The 27,258-nt window shown below is 33.4% G+C and overlaps 1 protein-coding gene across 16 annotated transcripts in view; it reads right to left on the bottom strand.

Moving 5' to 3' along the window:
* The window catches only part of LOC129002393 (tropomyosin Per a 7.0102), an 80,552-nt gene that overhangs the window by 3,700 nt on the left and 49,594 nt on the right, over positions 1-27,258 (bottom strand). For 4 of the 16 annotated variants that reach the window (XM_054430158.1, XM_054430154.1, XM_054430152.1 and 1 more), the window contains 5 exons: positions 21,316-21,433; positions 12,386-12,456; positions 10,716-10,791; positions 9,831-9,893; positions 6,193-6,262 (listed from right to left, as the gene is read on the bottom strand). In XM_054430158.1, coding sequence (XP_054286133.1) covers positions 6,193-6,262; positions 9,831-9,893; positions 10,716-10,791; positions 12,386-12,456; positions 21,316-21,433 — 398 coding nt within the window. Of the gene's footprint in view, positions 1-5,592; positions 5,676-6,192; positions 6,263-9,594; positions 9,658-9,830; positions 9,894-10,715; positions 10,792-11,644; positions 11,716-12,385; positions 12,457-21,315; positions 21,434-22,736; positions 22,855-27,258 lie in introns of those variants that run through there. The other 12 variants (XM_054430155.1, XM_054430147.1, XM_054430160.1 and 9 more) reach the window with 7 other exon arrangements.

Below are 27,258 nucleotides of genomic sequence, written 5' to 3'. Positions count from 1 at the left end.
TTTATCTTTTGAACTCAAAATTTTCAATCAGAAATGATACATGTTTATAATTTTCATTCACACAAATTGAAATAATATAAAAGTAAATAAAAATCAAATTTGTAAAAAGTAAACTAGTGTAGGTAAAGAAACGTCTTGAAAACAAACTAAAGTGAGTATAACTCAATAAAAAGCAAAAATCACTTAGACTGGTTTTAAACCAGGGTTGGTACTGATTTTGGAAAATGAAATTCCCTGACTTTTCCAGGTTTTCCAGACTGATATTATACTTTTTCCAGGAAAAAGTATAATATCAGTCTAATATCAGTCAAGTATAATATCAGTCAAAATATCGAATAGTCAGAATCGAGAATTATTAGAAAAAATGTAGGTCTAAATAGTTTACTCATAAAACCAATAAGAAAAGAATTAAACATCTGGAATCTGGAAAATTAAGAGTACCAACTAACTTAACCTCACACTTTATGTTCTACTTGGCCTTGACTTGACACTAGCAGATAGACGATACGGTGCTTCTGATACTGATATATATATCGATATTTTGCTTGCGATATCATCGGCTTATATCGGAAGAAACATGTGATATAGGAAAAATAACTACAATGCTTGTACCGGAGACAAAAAGTAATACCAAACTAAACTATTAAATGTTTCAACTAACAGGATAAAATTTTTTTTATAAACTCCTACAAGTGCAGTTTTTTTTTTAGTTTATTAAAGGTTGAATCAGTATTGAAAGGGTAAAGGTGTTGAACTTTTCAAAGACTATACTCCGGGAAATAAAAGTATTATTAATAAAGAAGGCTTGTCAGAATCTGAGTGGAAAGACAGTATAAAAATGATTGCAAATGTGGTGCCAGTGCGTGTTCTCCACAGCAGAAGTCAGGGCAATAACCGCTGCAGGCATGCCTGTGGTGAGATTGAAACCCTTGCACATGCCCTTGGCTTCTGTCCGTTTGGTGAACTTCTAAGAATCACTAGGCATCACAAAATAAGAAGTATCATAGCAAATGCCTTCCGAAAAAGGTATAACACATGGGAAGTGCAAGAAGAAGTACACTGTCTTTCTTCTAAAGGAAGCACCAGAAGAGTAAATATTTTATTGATAGAAAGAGAAACTAACAAAGGCATAATTCTCGATTCAACAATTCGATTTGAAATAAACATAAATCAACCTAACGAAGTAAATGAAGAAAAGAAAAAAAAATATGATCCTACCTTTGAATATTTCAAGCAAAATTTTAAAATTTGGAAAGTTGAGGTGATTGGATTGTTTATTGGTTCAAGAGGAACATTATCAAAATTTTTTGTGAACTTTTGGAAACAATATGATTTGGACAGATCCTTTTTGAAAATTATTACTCATGAAACATTAAGAGGTTCATTGAGCATAATGAGAAATCATCTATATGGCAAACATCAAAATTAATCAGTCTTATACAATTTTATCTTGTATAATTTTTTCTGTGTCATTGGCAACCTTATTTTTTAAGGCAGATGTATTTATTTTTATAAATAAATTCTTTTCTCTTTTTATAAATTCAATGAGGAATTGTATTCAGTATCGTATTGAAATTGAAACGATGAATGTAGGCCTATCCTTCCGCGCATCCCGGTACTAGCAGTGTTTCCATACGTGGGATTATTAACTTATCCCGAAAACTTTTCAGAGCCAGCTTAGCCTTAGGACACATTCCCTTAGGGTGGTGTAATTCACGTATCGCATTTATTCCTAAACCAGGAAGGGATAGTTACACTGATCCTAAGTCATTTAGACCCATTTCTCTATCTTCTTTCTTCCTTAAGATCCTAGAAAAGTTGGTCTCAAGATATATGATGGATACAGCTCTTAGGACACATCCTTTTCATAATAATCAGCATGCGTATGTCTCAGGAAGATCATGCGAGACTGTGTTGCACCAACTTGTAAGCAAGATTGAGAAAGCTCTAGAGAGCAGTGAAGTGGCCCTGGGTGCCTTTCTCGATATTCAAGGTGCTTTTGATAATACTGGTACTCCAGCAACTCTTAATGCGGTGAGAGGAAGAGGTTTTCACGGTATAATATGTAGATGGATTGAATCCTTGCTTCACAGTAGGAAGGTTAGGCTCTCACTCCATAATGACACGATCGAGGCAAGAACTACTCGAGGATGCCCTCAGGGGGGGGGGTTCTCTCTCCTCTCCTTTGGAATTTGGTAGCAGACGACCTTATAAGGACACTCAACAAAAGTGGGGTTTTCGCCTTAGGTTATGCTGATGATGTTGCAATCCTTGTGGTTGGAAAGTTCCACGGAACCATAACTGACCTTATGAATAGAGCTTTAAGGGTAGTGGACCGTTGGTACCAGGAAGATGGGCTCTCTATAAATCCCAGGAAAGTTGTAATAGTACCCTTCACAAGAAGGAGGAAACTGGATGGGATCGGCCCACTAAGACTGCAGGGCACTGTAATAGAGCTGCAGAATCAGGTGAAGTATCTTTGTGTAATTTTGGACAGATCACTTCACTGGGGACCACATCTTCAAAAAGTCACTGAGCGTGGCAAATGGTCCCTTATGGCATGCAGGCGGATGGTAAGTGGCACATGGGGGTTACAGCCTAAACTTTTATGCACTGGCTGTATGTATCTGTTGTTCGACCCGCCCTTACATATGGTTCGCTTGTGTGGTGGCCAAAGATGGAATCTACTATAGCTGTCAAAGCTTTAGCAGGAGTTCAGAGGCTTGCTCTTATAATGATAACTGGGGCAGTAAGCAGCTGTCCTGGAGCGGCTCTTGACTGTCTGCTTGATATGCTACCTATCGACATTTACATCAAGGTGGTAGCAAGTAAAACAGCCCAACGCCTTAGATGCGAATACTTATGGATAACCTCAGGAAACAATAAAGGGCACTCCAAAATTGTTCAGGTGGTACATAATGATGAATTGCACTTGCCTTCAGATCACATGTCCAAAAAATACTCCTTTGGAAAGCCTTTCAAAGTACTAATACCAGATAGGAAGGATTGGTCTGGCGGAAAAGGACCCATACCCACAGGTGATTTAGAATGCTATACTGATGTTTCTAAGATCAAAAATGGGGGCACTGGAGTAGGTGTGCATTGGATGTGCAGTCAGGGGGCTTCGGCTCTCATGACAACAAATATAATAATATAATATAAAATTGGATGAATGGAGGCACTGGCATTTGTCTTCCAATGGGGGTGTACCCAACTGTCTTTCAAGCGGAGGTCACTGCCATTCTAGTTTGTGCTCAAGAACATCTTAACAAAGATATCAGAGACAAAACAATCAATATCTATACTGATAGTCAAGCGACCTTAAAAGCATTAAACTCTTACGAATTCAACTCCAGGCTCGTGTGGGATTGTTTTGCTTCTGTGTCTGAGTTGGGTAGGAGAAATGACCTTACGCTTTGCTGGGTGCCAGGACACTCAGGCATTAAAGGAAATGAAGCTGCAGACAGATTGGCAAATACTGCCTCTGCGACTTCAATGATAGGCCCACAACCCTTCTGTGGCATCTCACGAAACAGTGCATGTTCTGCGATTGCGTCATGGGCCAAGGAAAAGCATCGCAAACGCTGGGTCGATGTTCCCCTTCTTAGGGTCAGCCAGCTTACTCTGTTTAGGCCTTCTAAAAAGGTTGCCTGTGACCTCTTGAGACTAGACAGACGAAGAATTAAATTAATTGTTGAACTGATAACTGGTCATGGAAGATTCAGGAAACATCTACAACGGATGGGCTTATATGATGGTGAACCGATCTGTAGGTACTGTGATAGGTCAGAAGAGACAGCTGATCACTTACTCTTTGATTGTAACGAGCTCTTTGACGCTAGATCGATAACTCTTGGAAATATGGCTAGAGGTAGATACCTTCCTGAGGATGAACTAATTGGGAAGCTACAGGCATTCATTGGGCGCCTTAACTTGTAGGTCAACAAGAAAGCAATTATTGCGCACCCCAAATAATTCAATTTCGGATGAAGTGCTTAAAGGTCTCTTAAAGACCTGCCCCTGTCAGATAAGATAAGATAAGATCCCGAAAACAGGATTTTTAGAGCATGAGCGGGATTTGAAGGGGATGTGGGATAAAACAGGAGTTTTGGCTATGACGTCCGTTTTTATTTACTATGCTTTTATTTTAGTGAAAAACTAACCCCAATCGAAAAAATTACCTTAACAAAATATAATAGCAATGTTAAAACAACTATTTAAACGAAATATGTCCAATTCAACACTCAGAATTTAACATCAAAAATCTTAAGGGATTAAACGGGATTTCTTAACCAAGTGACCGGGATTATATTCTTTTGGTCGTGTAGAAACACTGGGAGCTCGGTGCGTTCAATTAAGCCAGTAATCAGAGGGTGATGATAGAATGTCTGTCGATGTTCGATGTTTTTTATATCGATGGTAGGTTCCAGATGTTTTTGTTACATCGATGTTTTCGTCAAACTTCGATGTTTTTGACCAAGTATTGAGACCTAGATGCAAAATGTAGCATATCTGTAAAAAATGTAGTCTTTCAAGAGAAATTCCAGATTTTTTCCAAAATTCCCTGACTTTTCCCTGACTTTTCCAGACCAACAAAATTCCCTGACATTTCCAGGTTTTCCAGGTTTTCCCTGACCGTACCAACCCTGTAAACTAAGTAGAACATATAGATTACCATGCATATCATGCTGAGCTGTTTGTGTACGTACATGGTACATGGTACATGGCTGTGATATGTACAGTTTACCAAGCTGTCGAGTGGCCACGGAGGACTTGGATTAGTCAAACTTGTCGGTGGTTTTTATACTAGAACCTTGCATTTTAAGCGTTAAAAAAGCAATTGATGTTTTTAAAGCAGTTTAAGTATTGTTGAATGTATTCATTAGTGTTACTAAATTTTTTGTGGTTATTAATTCATGAACTATAGATTGTAGTGTTTTGTAAAACCCGACTTAAGCATGAAAAATATGGGGAAAAACATTAGAAATCTTAATTTGCTTGTAACTATCATAAATTTTATATTTAATTAGCAACCGTACAATAAAGAAATACATAACAATTAAGTAAGCCTAACAACAATACATATCCAATAAGCACAACTTAATAATTTCTCGCACATTGTCAACAATGAGCAAATATATAACGATGAAATAATTTCAACAATAATTATTTAATATTTCGCTAGATTTATGTACACGGAATGTGAAAGGTGCCCCATAATTTGTTTCCAACAACCCTCGGTACCTTCACCAAACCCTAAACCAGCACCGCTCGTTTATTTACTTGTTCAAAAATTGTGTACGCAGATAAAAAAGTAAATAAACACAATTTATATAAAATTATATTGATGAGACAATTGTGTTATTTACTTATGTAACAATGTGTACACAAATTTTAAAAGGCAATAAAAGTATATTTTTTTCTAAAACTTCTGAATAAATTTTTTTACTAAGGAACCACGACCAATGTTAATTGTTTTCTTTCAGAACTAAATGAAATTTTTGTTGGGGTGAATGTTAGTTCCTGCCCAGGGTTGTTGGAGTGTGCGGCGTGTGAGTGCGTGCGTTAAGAGGCGCCTAAGTTAAGTGTTGTTTACATGTTCTGAATGTCATGAAGAGTAGCCTCCATCTCCTCCTGCAGAATTTTGCTCTTCTCTTTCTCGGTGACCAAGTCGTCTACAAAAACAAACGCATGCTCAAACACAAGCGCACAACAACAACACACAAAAATAAAAAGGAACAAAATAAAAAACTTTGTGTTTTCAAGTTCAACTACTCTCTGTTAGAGCAACATTGAGATTAGTCAGACTGTACACGAATTAGTGGTTTAACACAGTAAGGAAAACTGTTACTCACTCGGTTCAACGCAAAAGCGATGCAACATTGTACAGTAACATTTTAAACATTAACAAGAAGATAACACACTGCACTTGGTATCGAATAATTATTTAAATAATCATTACTGTATAAAGATTGTCAACTATAAACACAAAAGATATTTAGATAGTAATTTAAAACAAATAAAGTGGATTGATTTGAAAGAATTTAAATACTTATCAAACTGATTAAAAGGAAATTGTGAATAATCTACTGAAATGAAATAAGGAAAACATTAAAAGATTCTTTAGTAGAAAATTTGTAATTGAAATATCTAAAGCAAATGGAAGAAATGTTGAGTCGGAAAAACACGTACCTTCCAGCCTGTCAACCTCCTTCTGGAGTTTCTGTACGGATCTCTCAGCGAACTCAGCACGAGCCTCAGCCTGGCAAACATTGGATAATCAGTAATCAGTAATCAATCAGTCACCCTGGCAATCAGTACAGCACAAAACATATAGGCCTACAGACACAGAAAAAGTATAACATTTTGAGTATATCAGGACAAAAATTACAATTTAACGAGGAATTTGGAGGACATGTCTAGGAAGGTTGTAGAATACAGAGGTAAAATGTAATACGATTCGGTAAGTTAATTTGTAATTTATGTCCGTCAAAATTGACGCAAAGTCTGGACTTTGTGTACAGAACCTTTGTCAGAAAAGTTTATATTCAAATCTTTAATTAGTATTAAAAGGGTCTTCTGTCCATTAAGGCCTACTACAAGCTCCACTTGGAAGCAGATTCAAATCCGACAACACCGCATCTTCTTTACTTCCTTCACTACTTTTCAAGTCAATTTCCACCCCTATGCAAAGATTGGTCTTGTAGCAACAAAATAATCTATGTTCCTGTCATGAACAAATTGATTTTGTAACAAGATCACTGTGGTTCAAGAGGTCATTCCCTTAAGAGCCTGTTGCCAGTTGGCAGATATGAATTGAGAAAAGTGCTATAAATATAAGTAAATATATGCAGGGAGTTTGAATGAATGAATAAAAATCTTTTATTTCAACAGCCAAAGGAGTTTGGGGATGGTTGTAAACATTTTGGACATGAAGACTGGTTGTGGCCGTTCAGTTTTGTTCGAATTGCTCAAATTTTTAATGATCAAATTTTTAATTATGACTTAACCGATTGCCAAACTGATAAAGTTTGTCTCTAAGACTACTTAGGACAATGATTAACCCTGATAAACATTAACCAACAAAATAATTTTTTCAACTTCAATCACTATGGAAACTGATAGACGACCAGTGCCACGTTACGCATGTGTATGTGTACGGCCTTCTGCAAACTCACCAAGGCACTTACGCACGTGTTTACGTCTATACACTTCTGCATACACATTTATCAACCGGCAGCGGATTTCAACAGGGTTGACCTCAATTCCATAGAAACCTATCCACATAACCTGATTTATACTGGCAGGAGCGTCAATCTTCCTTGTCATTGTAATCGGCTACTAAGTCAACAATAATCATGTTTATAGTCCTCGCCACCCTAACTTAAAGTAGCCCAAGGCCGCACTAGATATATGGCGTGCGGCCTTGGGCTGCCTCAAGTTAGGGTGGCAAGGACTATAGTGATAGTCACATCTAGATCTTCGGGTGATGACTGCGTCATCGAATAAGGTAAACCAGAGGAAAACGTTTCGGATGAGTAACTCAGTTTGCCCCGAAGACGGATATCTGCAATCCGAAACGTCAGCCTCTAATTTACCTTATTCAATGAGGTCTTCCGAAGACCTCATTTGAAAATCTAATGTGACTGTGGAAGCGTATCATCTAGATGTTAAGTGATGGAAACAGGCTAGACTATTACTGGAGGAAGTAAAGAACAAGATGTTGGATTGAGATTTGAACCAGCTTGCTTGGCGATTGAAGCCGGTTGGAGAACATAGATTGAGGACAGCCCTCATAATAACCAACTTTAAAATAATATGACTTTTTACACAACTGTTACACAATAACAAATGTGAAAGTCATAGATTATGGTTGGCAAGAGAATAACCAATCCAAAATGGAGCCAAAAGTGACAAAACACAACAGTAGCAGATAAAATTTGGCTAAAGTTAAAGCTCGGTAATTCAATGAGATTGAAATTCGTCAAACAACACAATCGATCAAACATTTACAATCAAATGGTACATGACACTACTACTAGTACAATAATAAAATAGAAGACACAAAAAGCATACAAAGCAAAAAAAAAAAAAAAAATTGAAAATTAAGGCCAAAAGCATCTAAACTAGAACTTACGGGTTAACGCTATTAGCTAGTGTTGCTGTAGCGTATACCACCAAAGCTGCCACCTCCACCAAGATAGGGTTCCAGTCCAATAATTATACGTAAACAACTTTCAAACAGTTTAGTCATCAATAGGTAATAGTTTGCAACATTGACTGTGAATAGAAATAGATATTCCATTTCCAAAGTTGTAGCCTCCAGTTTTCATTAACATGAACATAGTTGAATGCTTAAGAGGGTGCTGATGTAAATTAGATTTTTGTTTAATATGCCAAATTGTTAAGTAAACCCAATTGAAAGGTCGAAAGGGCGAGTTATGCTAAACTTAAGTATTTTTTATTTCTCTAGTAACAAAAACTAAGGAAGATATAGAGTTTTAGACTGTGGCACGCACTGTGCCACATTTCTATTCTCATGTTCTAAAAAAATCTGGCTACAGCTGGTATAGATAGGATGTATAATTCAGCATCCAAAAGTCAACGCTTGCACCTAATTGAATCGTAAACCAAGAAAATCACGTTGCTAAAAAATAATATGATGTCATATTAAAAATTTTAAACGAAACTGTAAGAAAACTTTAATATTTGTACCATCATCAATCTAATTAATTACTGGTTTTTATTTGTAAAAACCAGGTAAAGAGTCTGATAAAACAAAAAAATATAGTTTAAAAAACTATTTTAGGGCATTACATTAGTTTTGATTTGATTTGTTAAAGCACATGTGACTTCTGAATGTATTTGAAGGGCATACAAATAATAAACATTAGCATAACATTAAACTGCTCAAAATGCAAAACTTATGACAATCTTTGAGAAGCATGACAAGGACATAAAAATTAAAAAAAAGGTACATATCAAAAATAAAACAATGAAGTCAAAAATAAAGTCTGCTTGAAATAAAATACTAAATGAAAGTAATTAAGAAGAAATACTGAATACCCTACCTTTCATGCATTTTAGCATGATCTTAATATCACCGGACAGTGCTCTTTTATGTTAGCTGGACTTCAAACTAAATATTCACCCTTTTCTTCTAAAATTGATTGTTTCATTAAAACTTAATCAAGACCAAACTAGATTATGAGTGGATCATAGGAATGCAGTTTACCGATTAGAAGTTCTATCAATTTATGTTGCCACGTAGTAGAACTGTTTGGCAAAAGCGTTTGTGAAAATTTCAAAGTTATGATAGAATAAAAGGCCACTACTCTACTTTTTTTCACAATGCACTCTTAGTGTCATTTGTAGGGTATTAAAACCATAACCTATTATGTCTGAAAATAATATGTAAATTTGTAATGGTTGTTCTACAAGGAGTATAGGAGTGTTGGTTCAAAAACAAGTTTAAAAGAAAAAAATGCCCACATTGATTTTGTAAAAGGTAGAACTACAATCAAGACAATTTTATCCCGTTACAAAAACATAAAAGAAAACACTGTCCGAAGCGAGAATATACGTTGGAATTACCTCTTTGAGCTGGTTGGACAGAGCTTTGACCTGTTCCTCGAAGTTCTCTTCTCTCTGGGTCGCCTTGATTATACACACAAGTTAGTAAACACATAAAACACTCGCAATGAAGCCAAGAAAATGAATGTTTCTCAAAGAAACAGCCAAGTCTGATTGGTCCACACAAACCAATGAGAAAAAAAGTAGCGTAAACAAAAACAAAAAACAGGGTTCAGGGAACATGCGAGGTATGATACCTCCTTGAGTCTTGTGGTCAAAGTCTTGATTTGGTTCTTGTACTCTTCCTCACGTTGGTTAGCCTGTTTAAACATTGCCAAGTCAGGAGTAGAAATAAGATACCATCATAGAGCAGAATGCAATTTGATAAAAAGTGGTCTCTGTTCTTTTTTCTATGGGCTACTAAAACTACTGAGAAGGAATTAAAGGAGGCATTTGTAACATCTCTTTGATGCAAATTTGAACAAGAATTCACGACAATTCAAATAAATCACTTGTCAATTTGGACAGTAATATTTTCATTTAGGTAATTCCAGTCTTTTGAAGGACTTGTAGTTCATCTTAGTATGTTTAAAATTACTTCTCTATCGATTAATTTACAAAAATATTGTTTTCTCAATTCTGATATGAAAAAAGTTGATTCTTCTTGTATAAAGAACATCTAGTAAGGTGTTTAAGTGAATTGGACTTGTCATATTGTACATCTGATTCAAATATATTGAGAATGCTTTAGGCGTACATGAGATAGAAACGGTTTTGAATAAAGAAATCCAACTTATATAACTTCCGTATTTTTCTTCTTAACATCAATTTACAGTCAAGACAAAAACATCTAAGCGTTAAACTAAATTTACCTTGGATCTTAGAGCTTGTAAAATAGTTGTCAAAACTGATTAGGAAGTATGACTTCCTGAATGGGGTATGGTTTCGTATGGTCACAAAACAACTTCCCAAAACTCGCAAGACTTTTAAATTGATAACTTTCAGATTTTAAATATTTGATACAAAAATAGATGTAATCTATATAAAAATGTCTATTGATCAATAAATATCCCCTTACATTTACGTATATATTTACGTAATATCCTATACATTTTACTGACTGATCAACCAAGACTAAATACCTTTTCTTCTGAGACTTCCAGGGACTTCAGGTTGTTGCCAACGACGCGGAGCTCTTCCTCAAGCTCTACAATCTTTCTGTAAATTGAAAAAATTATATATTAGATTCAAACAGTAACATTAATATAAGGTAGTTATCATAAATTAACGTGAAAATATTACAATATTGTATTTAAATTTATGGTAAGTTCGTATAAAATAATTGTCAATTTTAAAAGATTTTTTCAAAGTCAATCCATAATTTTGCTGATTAATTTATCGTCTTTGAAGAATTCAAAAACAAAGCAATGTTTTCCATAATAGAGTCGTTGCATCAGTTCATTTGTCTGTTTTACAGGCATCAACGAAATTTGATACACAATTGAAACCTTGCAAATGAGAAGCCAGTAGTTTTGATGATTACACAGATACAGCAATGGTGTTTTCCAACAGCTACGTTAGTACATTGATGTAACAATCATTTTGTTGTATGATTGATTAATGAAACATTTTCATCCAAATTTACAGTATGAGGCATTAAAAAAGAAATGCTATTTACCTAGGTTGCCTGAGAAAATTTAGAGTTGAGGGGCTAATAGATAAACAATAAAAACATAAATTTAATATCAGTATTATGTTTGAGTATTTTTATTGTGTACCTATTAGCCCCTGGACTCTAAATTTCTCAGGTAAGGAGCTGAACTCTTTTCCTTAAAAAAAAATATTTGCTAGCCAATTGGCTTTTCTTCAAAAAGTCTAGTAAGGCAAGATTACGAGTGAAAACAGAGTTGAGAAACTGAGTATAAAATGTACCGCACTAATAAAAATGAAGGATAATAATGTAATTAACTGGTCACAAACTGATCAAGTTTGATGAGCAAAAATCTAATCGTAAAAACTACTGATATATATTTACGAGGCCACAAAACCATGCAAGCGGTGGACAACTTACGAATCGCTCTGTTCTGCTCGCTCTTCGGCTCGTTCTAGATCTTGTTCCATCATGACGAGTTTACGAGCCACCTGTATTACCAAGCCATGCGTTTAGTGCTAGTCTAACACACTAGGTACAGCTCAAAACAACAAACTTGCATTCACACAGAATTCATATTAAAACAGCAAACAATTTGATTTATCCATTGTGAGATTATTTTAAATTTTGATTAATTAAATGGATGGTTATAGTGCAATTTGTGCTGAAAATGTAAATGAAACAAACGTAAAATGCAAGGCGTTTGGTTGTGTAATGTTGAAATTTGACACAATACAAATAATATTATTGAAAAAGTGAATGTGAATGCAAAAGTTATTCATAACAATCATTAAAAAAACCTTCAATATATGTCAAAAGTGGAAGTGTAACACATCCAAGCATATGAAAATCGGTGTAAAAATCAAATATAAAACATGCATAACACATCTAAAACTAAAATATAAACAATCATATGAGAATTACAACCATAAAAAGAATTTTGTTTTACAATGAAGTACCATGTAAAAGAACAAATATCATCATTTTTGCTCATTAATAAAATGTAGATAAGATGCAAATATGAATAAAACATAACATTACTCTTATGGTTATAAGTCTCATTTTTATATAAGCATAACACTAAATACAGCTGTGACGACGGCATAGCATTCTCTGCAAACAAAACACAAACGAAACCTTACGGAACAAAAAAAAGCTTACGATTCTCCAGCCTCAGCACGCTCTTCCGCACGCTCCAAGTCAGCCTCCACCATTGCCAACTTACGAGCGACCTAACACAAAAACAAATCAGCAGGCTGGCCAACGTTACCACCACAAATACGAAAGTTTAACCCTCTGAAACATTTTCTGCGAGAAATACAGGTTTGACTTGATTGAATTTAAGACAACCAATTATTTTGTTCAAGTTCAGTAAAGTTACAAGTTTATTTAATTTTACGTTAAGTACTCTTTGAATTTTAAAATTATTAGGAAAAAAGTTCATTTTAAGGCAAAATTGGTAAACAACACTACTGCTACGAAAAAAAGGCACACAGATTAAGTTTTAAAAAACAAACGTAATACCAAGAAGCACACAATTGACTTTGTTACGTATTTTAGTTTTGTGAATAATTTTGGGAAATTGTTAATAACACCACATCAATAAAACATTTTTTAGAAAACAAAATTTAGTCACAACGATGCAGAAAGTACTAAACTTTGCAAATTACATGCGGTACTAGAGTTAGTAGGGTTGTTGTGACGGTGTCTACCTGCTTTGGTGAAAACTAGACAAGAGAAATCCTAGACAAGTCTTACGTCTGCGTCAAGCTATGTACAAAAACATCTAGCTGTGGTGATCAGGGTACAGTGCTACGTTAATCTATGAGCTAAAAATTTGACTAATTACAATAGTAAACTTATCCATACAAAGCTATTTGATACAATAGAAAATAAACATGTCCATTAGATAATTAAGTACTGTAGGCTTCATTGGAATTTCCGTTTGATGAAGTTGAGTCATGCTGTAAAATATATTTGCTGATTTTTGAAGAGTGGAACATGGCTTTTATCCATACTTCAAGGGTTTTGAGAACTGTGGTCGGTTTAAATGTTAACGTCTTCAAAGTTGGGTCATGCTGAAGTAAACATATTCGCTGATTTGAAGAATTGAACATGGCTTTTATCCATACTTCTAGAGTTTTGAGAACTGTGGTAGGATTAAATCTTGACGTCTTCAAAGTTGGGTCATGCTAAAGTAAAGATATTCGCTGATTTGAAGAATTGATTATGGCTTACTGAATAAGTTGAACTGCAGTAGAATTTGCAATATGCTTTCTTATGGCCATGCTTGCTTATGGCTTTCAATGTGTTCTTCTTGTATATGTAACACGCCAAATTTGCATGTATGTACATGGACAATTTTTTGTTTCCCTCTTTGTTATAAATCCTTTCTAAGCGCTTAGCTCTTCAGGTGGATTGATGAAGCTGATCTCACTGAACGATGGTTTCAAATTGACAGTTGCTGCGTTGGAGGTTGGACTATAGTTATTTGCAAACCTACTACACCACTGTATTAGCTAACTCAACAACATTGCCGATTAAATGTTGATGCAAACAGAATGACAAATCCTTCTATGACAAAATTTCAATGTCTGAAAGCTTTGATGCAGAATTTATTGGGTCATGGCCTTGAATTGTACTTGTTGGATAACAAGTCTTTAAATTTGATTTTTGATGAGTAGACTATTGGGTTAATTTAGAAAATATTTAACAATTTCTGAGTGTGTGGGTTCCTCTGCCTGTGGTCTTTATTCTAAGTTAAAAGTTCAAACTTTGGTTTTGACTATCTAACCTGTTAGAAAATGTAGTTAATAACGTCGAGAATCAATTCTTTGTAAGATGGCATTCAAATCTAGATTGAATAGCGAGTGCAGAAAAAACATTTCCTTACAAGTTAGTTTTTGTTGTGATATATCAGAAAATGTTTGATATATGGTAAGGTAATTCATACTTCTTTGTTCATGGCTGTCATTTACATTGCAGAGTAAGATGCAACTTCTTTAAAACTAACTTCAACTTAGTTTTTAGTTTAACTGGTGATAGATAACATAAAAAGTTAAAAAAGATTACTTGCAGCATTTAAGCGCAATACTTAAGGGTCACTGTACTTCTCATGTTTTGCTCTGGTAAGTATAGTTTTTTCAGAGCCTCACTTCTGATAAATGCTTTCCTAGCTATAATTAGCTTTCAAACAACTGCACTCAAAGAAAAATATCTTACTCTTCGACATATTCAACTCTTTCAAACCCAGAACTGGTGTTGTAGCATTAATTGAGTCTGACACACTTCCTTCACCACACATTTCCTTGTTTTATCAATCAATGTTCCAATAAAAATGTTTGTAATTTGTCTATACATTTTTTTACAACATGGTAGTGATATTTAAGTTAATTGAACTACTTATGTATAGGTACTACTGACTCATTTCCCCCAGCAGTTCCTATTGAATTTTAAAGATCTATTTCAAGTATAAAAACTCTATGGTTCAGTTTTTGGATTTTAATATCTTTGCAGATTCAAAAACACATTAGTGTTAACAATATCTTGACAACGTAAATATCTTAGGAATTGTGGGATAGATTCCCTCCAGGGGGTTTCGGGTTGCACTTGCGTTTAACCAAAATTAATGTTAATTTCTCTCCTACACATAGTAACTATGGAGAAAGTATTGTTTTTTTTTCTTCTTAAGTTTAAGGTGAAAAGTATACTTTTTCAGTCCCCTGAACCCAAAAAATTGGTTTTAAAAGTGATGTCTGTGTGGGTATGGACGCGTAGAGAGCTACAGACTACTAAGCCTGTGATCAGATTTTGATGAAACTCTGTACGTGACTGTCATAGAACCTCCAAGAGTATACATTTTTTGAAATTTTGATTTTCAAAACGGCTTAAACCATTTTGATTAAAATTTAGTATGATTTGGTCCTTTTAATTTTAAACAAAATTGTACAACCCACAATGCTATTAAGATTTTGGTAGGCTACAAAAGTTACAGCAATCTTTTGCGATTTTCCCTATAAACCATCATAGTTACTCCCACCACGTTCCCTTATAACAGTTGTTGACAAGCCAATGGGAGAAAGTATGTGTTAGTTTGCTGGTACCGTTTATTTTACACAGCACAATGTACATGCTATTTTAAGAAAATACAATTTGTTTAATCCTCCCCATTACTTATCTATATTTTGTAACTTGGAGCAGTTTTAAGAACTTGATTTGTACAAAAGTAATTATATTGATCAGAGAATTGTTCACACAGTAGGACTCAAAAAAGTTTTTTTAAGGCAGGAAGGTTATGATCTCACCTCTATTTACAGGGAGACATATTGTAATCAAACCTTGGTAATAAAATGTCAAATAATTGAATGATCCTTTGTTTCTGATCCTTCCTTGTGCCATATTGTTTGTGTATTGTGTTAAACGTAGAAGGTACGTGAATGTATAGTGGTTGAAAGCTTAAATGGCATTGATTACAAAATTGTTCTTTAATAAAATGTTATAATGTATATTTCCACTGAGATTGTCACAAGTTTTTGTTCAAACGATCCTCAACACTGAAGCACACTACATTACATCCAAGGATGATGATACTAGGTTACAAGCCGTGATTTAGAAGCAGAAGTTGGCCAAAAATAAATTATTTTACTTCGACCAATCTCTAGTTGATTAATTTTATTGATATGTCATTGATCTGTTTGTGTGTATGGATAATTAACTAAATTTACTAATATTTAAACTATGTTTTTATAGGTATTTTTCTACAATATCCATATTCACAATGCAATATGAAGATTTATACATTATTTCGGTTGAGTTTAATTATTTTGTGCTAAAATTGTAACATTGGTTAAGGAATAAAAGTTTCAAGAAATGTTCTTCGAGTAATTTATACTGTTTAAGGTTTATACTCAACTTTGCGATTGCTCAGGAGTGATATTTACAAAATTTTCTGAGCTATCTTCACAGAATTTAGTATTGTTTTGCAACAAACAATAAGGAAGTAACAAAAGTCAACTAAGAGACAAAACATCACCATTTTCATAATCAATTTTCAAGCAAAGTTCAAAGAGTTATCTGATAAACATTTTCAGGGTCACAGCCAATACTATGTACCTATATAATTTTGATATTTGAAGCAAATAAGCTGAAATATTTTAACCAACAAAATACTAACAAATTTAAATGGGTTTTTTCATATAATTATGACTCAAAGAAAATGTTCAAACCAGGTAAAAACTAGAAGGCTGAATGTGTATATAATTTGTCTTGCGTTTACCAAATAAAATTTACTCTCATTAAAATTCAAAAGCAGTATTTTGATGCAAAATGTTGTATTTTGATCAGCATCGCACGTGTTATTAAATTGTATTTACCATCTTGTGAGTAAACATTTTAAGTGTAAATATACTGTTAGAAGTGTTATTTGACGTTTTTTGTACCGTCAGGTATTTTAATTTTATGAATGTTGTAAGTCACTGGGTTTTAAAACTGTTTATGTAACTTTATTGATATAGGATCCTTCTCATCTTCAACACTTGTAATTTAAAAAGTAAAAAAAAAAAAACTTCATTAAGCAAAAATCTAGCCAATCATTTACTATGGACATGTTAGAATTTAGAAAAAAACAAACCTGTTATCAATATAGGTTTAAATTCAAAAGTGATAAAAGTTTGTCTAAAAATGTTGCATAAAGTATGTAGGAAATTTTTAAATAGTTATTAAGTACCTTTCAGTGAAATAAAGCCATTAAACTTTACTTCTGAGTTAAGTTTTTGTTGATTTTGTATTAGACTTTTCTTAATCTTTCCTCATAACTTCTTACTTTACTAAGTGCCTAGACCAAATTCTTGGTAAAATATACATCGTGTTTTATCTTTCAAGTATAGATACTGACACTTGAATGAATCCCTTATCAGTAAAATATTATTTTCATCCCTGACAAGTCATGCCACCATTTCTTCATTTGTCCATCTTGAAATCTTTGCAAGATCCTTTCACTGTCGTTCTATTTGAACACAATGTATGTAGGTGACTCAAGTAGTGTGGGCCTCAAGAGTAAACCTACAACACATGCTATCTGACAGGTGTGCCAACCTTATAAACCTTCATTTATTGCTTCGGGAAATGTATCATGGTGATAACCAACTATCACAACAACCTTCCTGTGTATTTCGTTCAATGTAGAGGCAAAACTCTAAATTGTTCTTCAAACAAATTTTCGATAAATCGTGAAATGTTAATTTTTTACACTCTAAGGAAATCAATATACTTTTTAGTATAAATATTATAATTGTTTTTAAAATGTGTAAGAGAAAAATTAAAAATCTTCAGATGAAAATAGAAATTGAAAGGGCAAGGTTTACCATTATTTCATTAGCTAAACACATTGTTTAGACATTTGCTCACAGAAATATTTAAATCTGATAAAATCCCTTAGACCAGATCCCATTAAGCGAATTATTTCATAAATTAATATAAACAATAAACTCTAGCTTAGTCCTACTAAACTATCTTTTTGAAGTAGTCTCAGGAGATTAATAAACAATATTTATTTAAAATTGAAGTTTTCCCATCTCTTAATCTTATAGTAGCCTTATAATATATCATTTTACAGTTTCAATGTGAATGAGTTGGCAATGAAAGTTTTGGAATATGTTAAAAACTTGTTCTGACTAGAGGAAAGGGTTTGTTAGGATAATTTTATTTACATTTAATTTGATTCATTTCTACTATAATGCTCCTTTCACTCTATGATTTTTACTGTCCGGTTAAAACCCGTAAGATTTTACACTATGTCATCGTAAAACATCGTGTCTATGTTTCATACAACACAGTTTCTGACAGTACGGTGGGAAAAATTTGTTTATTCGTTTTTTTTAGTTCATTTTTGTTAGTTTCCTAACAAGAAATGGACAGTAAACAACTTTTTTGGCATTAAAATAGATTTTAACTGGACGCCGAAAAACATATAATGTAAAAGAAGCGCAACAACGCTAAAAAAACTAAATAGCAGTCAATAATTTTTAGTGAAAAATGGTTACTAAAACAATACAAAAAACTCAGTAGCATTCACTAGCAACATTCTTTTTATTTTGTATCAAAAATGCTACTGGCGTAGACATGAGATATAAGATCCAAAACTTTAAATTTCACCACACTGAAAAAGTAAAACCTGTCAAGGGTTAAATAACCATTCATGGATGAATAAATTACAAATTTTATTGTTCAGAACTAAATACATTTAAAACACAATCAATGAGATAACATAAGAGCTGAAGCGTAGTTGAGTCAGATGGTAAATGTAGTCCAAGTGCAACCTTCCATTAGCGAAATACTCGGGAGGAATGTACCAAATTACACAAGACATATCTTCAACTATACTCTGTAGTCTGTTCACAACATTTAGGCGGTTGTAGGGGAAGAAATGAATCCCCTCCACTTGAACCTATCTTTAAAAATAGGTAGCTCAACCGGCTTGAGGTTTGTCAAAATTATAAAATCAGCTGCACCAAATATTAGGTAAAAAAGTAGTGGGCGAACTTCCCCTTAAACCGCCTAAATTTTGTGAACAGAGTATAGATTAAAACTAAGGCAATAAGAACAGCTGATTGATTGTAGTCAATTGAACATTATTAAAAGAACTTATCGGACAATTTTTAAGTGCCTTTAACATTACAATTTAAAGAAACCTCTAAGCTTACAGAAATTGAACTGTTTTGACTTAAAAAAGTTAAAACATTTTCAAAAAGTCAAATAAAGTATACCTCAGTTTATTCAATCCTAGTTTAGATTAAGGTTTGTTGGGATTATTGTGAAATACAATTTGAAGATTATTGAAGAGTTTTCTCAATCAATCAATATTTAAGATGGGGACGTAGTTTAACCCGAATATGAGTGAAGGATGAGTGTAGTTTCTCTAGCGAAAGGTCCCTCCAAAATATATTACGCTACCCAACCACAATGATAGTGAAGTTAAAATATTTCGTAATAAAAACAGTGTTACATAGAAAAAGTCCTTTACAGTTACGTCAGCTGATATTATTTTTTAACTAGGAGACAGATTAAACTGCAATCAAACAAGTTGCAATAATTTCATTTTCCTATTTTTCTGTGACAATTTTTTAATAATGTGTAAGCACATATTAAAATATTGTGTGTTTTGACAGATAACTAATATGTCGTATGTAGGAGGAACAGAACAAGTTTAACATGAGAACAGAACTTTACGGCAGTGAAATTTTAGTCTGCTCAATTAATTGTAAAGTCTTTGCACAAACATTCCAAGTACTACGTTTCTGATTGATTAGATTGTTGTTTTAGTTAGATGAGGACTGGTATAAAGGATAATCTTATTTATTCTTTCTGTATAAGAATTTTCACATAGGTTTGTAATAACTGAGGTATATTTTAGACTAATAACAATAGTTGAAATCACTGTTCTTACTTTTCATTTCAATAAAAACAGTGAAAAACTGTAATAATATCTAAATTTAATCATGAGCTGTTATTTGAATTAAGGCACAATTGGAATGAGCATAAAATTGTTAAAGGAAATATTAAACAAAACCATTGATAGAATAACAGGAGTTAAGATCTGTATCATAAAGTAATACAGACATTATTTACGGGCTCAAATAACACATTTTACTACACAACAACAAATAAAACTTAAACATTTGCATGTATACAGCACAGATCAATATGGTTAAGGCACTCATAGGACGTATAGAAAACTTTTAATTTTATTGTTATAAAATACCTGTGAAATTATAAAGCAAGTTGTCTTACATACAAATTTTACTATCTTACAAGTTAGTTTTACACAAAGGCCTCTTATTATACATATTAAAATATATAAACTGTTATCTAAACATTAGCAAATAAGCAAATTAGAAATGTTACTTCCTAGCATAGAATTTTACTACAATGAGAACTTTGGATGTAATCTGGTAAACATTATTTTACATTTAATAAATTGCACCAAGTTATACCATTTCAAAAAATATCCGCCCATCGGATCAACCAAAATAAAATACCTCTTACCTAATTGAAAACAATTTTGAAATCACCTGGAACCAGGTTTTTCAAAAATAACTGCAAAAAAAAACAAAAAAACTCTATAAATTCATAAAAATATGCTAAACATTGTATCACAATCCCATCATAGTGCAAGTTTACAAATATAGATGTTTCTATACTATTACCTTTGAAGAGTGACCTCCTAGCACTTAACTGACCGACTACTCCCTGACCACCACATCCGTCTAATATCACCAAAACCTACCACAAATCTGACTAACCACAAGACCCCACAAGCATGACAAATCTGCCAAATGCCCAATGTTCAACAAACAAAAGCACCAAAGTAACAAAAATCGGATACATATTTTTGCAAAATAAAGAACCGTCGTTTAAGCTAAGAACGTTTACATATTCTTTAAAGCCTCAAAAACTTCTACGAGTGTCGTAAAGGCTAATTACGCGAGTTGCTTACAATAATTTACCCACGACCGTTTTTCAAAAAGTCAACAGATCAACAATTAAATTGGTTGTTACCAGCTGATAAATTGGCATTTGAAGCATTGCAATTTTACTCATTTTCTCTCAATCTTTGAACTGCATTGATCCGTTACTTTATCACTAGTGTTATAAAGTAAGTAAACAATGCGGTTAAGTGAATCTTTTTGATCCTGGAAATTGAATTTAGATAAATAAATATTTATAAATATTTAAGTCACAGGCAAAGTATATTATTCTTCCGCACGAAAGGGTAGCAAAACAAAATACAGAAAAACAAGAAAAAAATCGAAATCAACAGGAATCGACTAAGTTCCGTAAAAATAAGGGATTACTATAAAAATCAAAGAAAACTCATGGGGAGTAACATCCGATTTTACGTTACAAATATTACTGCCTCGTCGGACATTTGACCTATTCGCCATGTTCGGGTCAACCCTGCCAAACCACCGTAGGGACGCAAGGAGGGGGAACTGGACTCAGACAGCTGTACATATTTGGTGTTAGTGAATCACAAAATATCACTAGCCAGCAGCGAGGAGCAGCGACACACATTAGGTGGGCTCAGTGTTCACCTCATCATATTTCTTATCTGCCTCCTCAGCCAAGAACCGAGCTTCCTTCAACTGGTTTTCCAAAGCGTCCATTCGCTCTTCATCTGCCAAGCTGCGGTTTTCAAGCACCTTACGCGCTCTACAATACAACATGAACGTTAACATCACCTGAAACACTTGTTCCTCCCCATACGCAGAAAGGAGGATTTGAGGTAACGGTTTATATGTTGCATCAGCTTTGTCTCCACTCCTATCGCCAGCCATCTGAAATGATTATTAGGGTCATCTAAGCTTATGAGATTCAAGACAGTCTAGCGATCACAGGGAAAATTCAAGTGGTCTCTTGATGGGATTTTGATTTTTTGCTTGACAAGTCTAGACAAAATACATTAGTATACTTTTGTTACTTGATGAAATAGTATTAGTGTTTGTTTGAAGAATCAAAGGTCATGACTTAAGTTCCCAGCATTTTTCTTGTACAGTAGAACCAGTCGTATACAACCTTGTTATAACCGCCACATAGGATATCCGACCTTGGGTCTCAATAAAAGATACACATCTATAATAGAGGCGTATGAGCGGAGCAATGTTTTAGCAGAGCCTCACTTACAAGCTCAAGAGATTGAATGCTAAATCAGAAAATCAAGATCGAGCCTAACTTTTACGACCACAATGTAATCACAATGACAGGAATCGTGAGCCTAAATCGCACAATTGAAAAATTCATGAATGACAACAAAAATTTCAGAGATGGCAGAAGTGTATGATGATATTTCCGCGTACATGTTCAATATTTATCCGAGACCCCAGAGACTATGATGATATCCCAACGATTTTCACCATTTTGAAAAGTCTCCGGGATGATCTATATTACATTTTTGTTTTGCATCACACATTCAGGTCATTTTCTAAGCTTTTAACGGAAGATATTTTATCTCCTGATAGCTCTAGTTTTTCACGGCTGATTAAAGACCAGGTTTCTTTGGCTACCAAATTTGACACGGATTGTATCCCACAGCGGCCTGCTTCAAGTCCCACACCCCGATTGAATATCACAGCTCTTAGTAATGCGGCTAGAAAATTCCTATGCTTTAAAACACAAATATTCACGCTCCCGCAGCCGTATTAGCTACAGTCTGTATGATGGAACCTGTCTCCTGACTTCCGTCTACCTGGGAACTGGCCAATAGTTTAAGGCCCCGTCCAGTACCATGTAGACGGAGGGTCAGGAGACAAATTCAATCATACAGGCTAAAGGAAACCCCGCCATAACTGACTTCACCTCCACAAATAACATAGTACTTGACAGATTTCACCCCCACTCGGTTGCTGGGATGCCCAATTCATGATCCCCAAACTAAGTCTTACTTTAACCAACGTCCACATCAACAGACCACCGTCTCCCGGCTGCCAGACCACCCTTCTCTGCGGGACCAACCTACCTCCTCATACTTCTTGTCAGAGTCTTCCGCAATCATCTTGGCCTGAGCCAGCTGCGCCTCCAGTATAGACACTCGGTCGTCCTCCATGTTGGTTCTGTTCTCCAATGCCTTGCGTATCCTTCAAGCACACACATCACTGCACTACGGCCCTAGACCACTACACCACTACACTGTCTTTCAACATTTGGCAGCATATGGTTTCAAACGTTCAATGTGAAATCAACACGAGTCTAGCCCATAATCTATAGATAATTTTTGGATTTGAAATTGGCGAGAAACGTGCCTCATCTGGAATTTCTGTTATAAAATCTGTGATGCTTCGGAATAGGTCCAAATATTGTATTATTCTAGCAACAACGACTAAGAAACTTAATTTACTTCTGAAAATAGTTTTTCTGGAGCTAATAACTTATTTTCAGCTTCGTTACCATACAAGTACGCTATATCCAGCAAATAGTGAGCAGTGACTTCAACTTTTTAGTTAAGTTAAGTCAGTTTATGTTTTAAACAACAGATTTATTTTTGATTGCATTACATGCTCATTAGAAAAGTGATTTTAGAAGGTAATCATTTTTAATTTTGTTTAAATTTGGAGTGACAAAATATTTGGAGTTAGATATGGACAGAAATTTTACCATGAAATTAATATAAAATATTAGAACAACCCGTCTTTTGGGGCTTAATTTCTTGATTTCATCTTTTTTACTGGGGTCCTACATTAATACAAAATACCTACTAAAACGTTAAAATTTAATTTAGTAATTTTTTTCAATAGTGAAATAACTAATCTTACAATAGCTGGAAGAAAGACAAGGTGGCAAACTAAAAAAAATTTAGCGTCTAAAGTAGGAAGATTATGTAAATTTAATACCAAAAGAACGCATACCGAGAACCGAATGTGAAAAGAACCTTTTTAACTAGTTAAAAAAATATATATATCGCCTAAAAATACTTTTTACACAATTTAGCCAGACAGAGAAACTCAAATATGCTGCCAGATGCAAATGAAAAACAGTGTTATAAGATTCATTACCACTTTAGGCCTACTTGTTGTTTTTGTCAATAAGCCGTTAGTAAAAAGTTGTTTTGTGGCTAAGTTAAAATCAATGTTATTAATTTAAGAGTATTGTGATCACCAAATCACAAAGAGATTTTGTTTTTAATTTACACTTTGGGTCAGATTAAATAGCATAATTTAGAAGGTGGTACGTAACTTAGATGATAAAATAATTAAATAGCACAAGTATTCATCAATTATATTAATATTAAACACAAACTACTATTATTAATGTAGAATTTGAACAACTCAGTTCAAAAGCAATAACAGAGTTTTGTTACTTCTTATATTTAGTGTGTGGTAAAAAATCTTTCTAAGGTTGCTGTTAAAATACACAAAACACACAAAAGGTTTTTTATCAACTTTTTCCTTTAAGAAAGGAAACTTTCTTTCTAGTCGAGTCAATATAGGCACTTGAGATAGAACAAATTCCAACAAATGGTTTTTCGACGGTTTTTGGTAGTAAAAGTGTAGTAAGTACCAGGAAAAAAGTCTACCAAAATCGGACAACTGGAAGTCAGGTTTTTCCAAGATGGCCGCCGCGAGGTCCTCAAATCGACAAGATGACTGCAAATTCGTCGATTCATAGTTCCAGGATTGGACGATTTCCACGAAAATTGGCAAACACATTTAGAACTATATTTCCAACCTTAAATATGAAAACTAGGCAGACAAAGTAACCCAAAGATGAATTTTCAGGGTATTATGTGCTAAAAAATAAGATTTTTTTACCTCAAATATATGTTTTTCTAAAATTTTGTACAAAGTTTGTTATAATTTCAAATTTATTTTTTCACCTTTTGATTCAACACAAAAAACCTAACAATTTAGTATATTGAATCTTTGTTCTGCTTCAATTTGTTACAGAGATATTGAAAGTAATAAATTTAGTATGTTTTCTTGCCGAGATAGCTCAATGTTAATCTTATGGAGAATAAGCATAAATATTAATATTATTTTTCATTAAACCTATATAGATAAGACTTTTTTCTGCTTCATATTATCTGTTTTAATATTTTTTTTTTAAATTCCTTTTTTGGCAGTTACCATTGCAGCAAACCTACGTATTCGGTTCCTCAGTTTTAATAATAAAGAGAATAAGCAAAAATCAATTTTTTTATTAGTCCGAGAAGTATAGAATATTACCTAAAAAATTGCAAGAAAACGTTTTATGGTTTTATGTTGTAGTTTTGGGTGTGCAGAGTCGGATTTTCCCAACATTGGACAGATTTTGAAAAAAAGATACCATAAGCATTTTCTATGCACAATTTTCTAAATATTGACTTGGGACCAACATCGATATTTATTAGGTGGTCAGTACTTCATTTCGATGGGAAACGTATTTTGGCTGCCATTTTGGATCCACCTTATTGGATATAATTTTTTGTTGTTGTAACGACAGTGTTGTGACACATTATAACTATATATACTAGATTTTCACGCATATTCCATTGCCGAAATCCGTTTTTAAATACATTTTTTTGTTTTAAACGTTTTGTACTTGGAGATTTTTTACGATTATTTTCCTTATCTTCAGTTAGTAGTTAATTCTTAAATAATTAATGATGTAAGGGCTTTCATTTGAGCTATTGATCATTAAAATTGGACGAGTTAGAGACGAGATACCAATCACAACAAAATATTAAATTTAACTTTTTATAAATCAGTTTTTAAATGATTTATATATCGGATTCTTAATACGTCACCAAGTTCTTTCTTGTCTCAAATTACTCAGTTAGAGAATTGGGTTTTTTATTTTATTAGTCACTAAATAATATCTGACTAATTAATAAAAAATGAGTCATGCACCTTAATTTAATATTAAATTATTTGCATTTGAAATTTGTCTTTAGTTAAGTAAATATATCCTCAATTCTAATAACTCCCAGTAAATAATCCAAAACTACAGTAAAAGTCAATACTTTGATGAATCTTTTAAGATTATAAAGAGTATTGGGAGTTATTTTTCGATTTGGGGGTATATGTCTTTAGCTAAAGACTAATCTCGAAAAAAAATTGTTAAATAAGACAGACCCATATTAAATTTGTCACACTTTATTTAATGATTAAAAAAATTAACCCAAACATTTACTGAGTAATTTGAAACCAGAAAGAACTTGGTGGCATATTAAGAACCCGAGATATAAATATTTTAATAAAAATGTATTTCTAAAAAGTGAAATTTAATATTTTGTTGGGGTTGGTAACTAGTCTCTAACTCGTCAGATTTTAATGATCAATAGCACAAATGTAAGCCCTTACATCATTAATTATTTAAGAATTAACTACTAACTGAAGATAAGGAAAATAATCGTAAAAAATTTCCAAGTACAAAACGTTTAAAACAAAAAATTGTATTTAAAAACGGATTTCGGCAATGGAATATGCGTGAAAATCTAGTATATATAGTTATAATGTGTCACAACACTGTCGTTACAACAACAAAAAATTATATCCAATAAGGTGGATCCAAAATGGCGGCCAAAATACGTTTCCCATCGAAATGAAGTACTGACCACCTAATAAATATCGATGTTGGTCCCAAGTCAATATTTAGAAAATTGTGCATAGAAAATGCTTATGGTATCTTTTTTTTCAAAATCTGTCCAATGTTGGAAAAATCCAACTCTGCACACCCAAAACTACAACATAAAACGTTTTCTAGCAATTTTTTTAGGTAATATTCTATATTTCTCGGACTAATAAAAAAATTGATTTTTGCTTATTCTCTTTATTATTAAAACTGAGGAACCGAATACATAGGTTTGCTGCAATGGTAGCTGCCAAAAAAGGAATTAAAAAAAAAAATATTAAAACAGATAATATGAAGCAGAAAAAAAGTCTTATCTATATAGGTTTAATGAAAAATAATATTAATATTTATGCTTATTCTTCATAAGATTAACATTGAGCTATCTCGGCAAGAAAACATACTAAATTTATTACTTTCAATATCTCTGTAACAAATTGAAGCAGAACAAAGATTCAATATACTAAATTGTTAGGTTTTTTGTGTTGAATCAAAAGGTGAAAAAATAAATTTGAAATTATAACAAACTTTGTACAAAATATTAGAAAAACATATATTTGAGGTAAAAAAATCTTATTTTTTAGCACATAATACCCTGAAAATTCATCTTTGGGTTACTTTGTCTGCCTAGTTTTCATATTTAAGGTTGGAAATATAGTTCTACATGTGTTTGCCAATTTTCGTGGAAATCGGCCAATCCTGGAACTATGAATCGACGAATTTGCAGTCATCTTGTCGATTTGAGGGCCTCGCGGCGGCCATGTTGGAAAAACCCGACTTCCGGTTGTCCGATTTTGGTAGACTTTTTTCCTGGTACTTTCTACACCTATTACTACCAAAAACCGTCAAAAAACCATTTGTTGGAATTTGTTCTATCTTAGAGGCTTTTTTGGGCTAAATTGACTCGTCTATTCATGCTTTTAGTCATAGAATGA

This window comes from Macrosteles quadrilineatus, unplaced genomic scaffold (assembly GCF_028750875.1).
Source record: "Macrosteles quadrilineatus isolate MER2022 unplaced genomic scaffold, UCM_ALF_1.0 Scaffold_9__3_contigs__length_116548681, whole genome shotgun sequence".
NCBI classification, from domain to species: Eukaryota; Metazoa; Arthropoda; class Insecta; order Hemiptera; family Cicadellidae; genus Macrosteles; species Macrosteles quadrilineatus.
The sequence above is the reverse complement of the archived record's forward strand: the minus strand, read 5'-3'. Positions and strand labels throughout refer to the sequence as shown.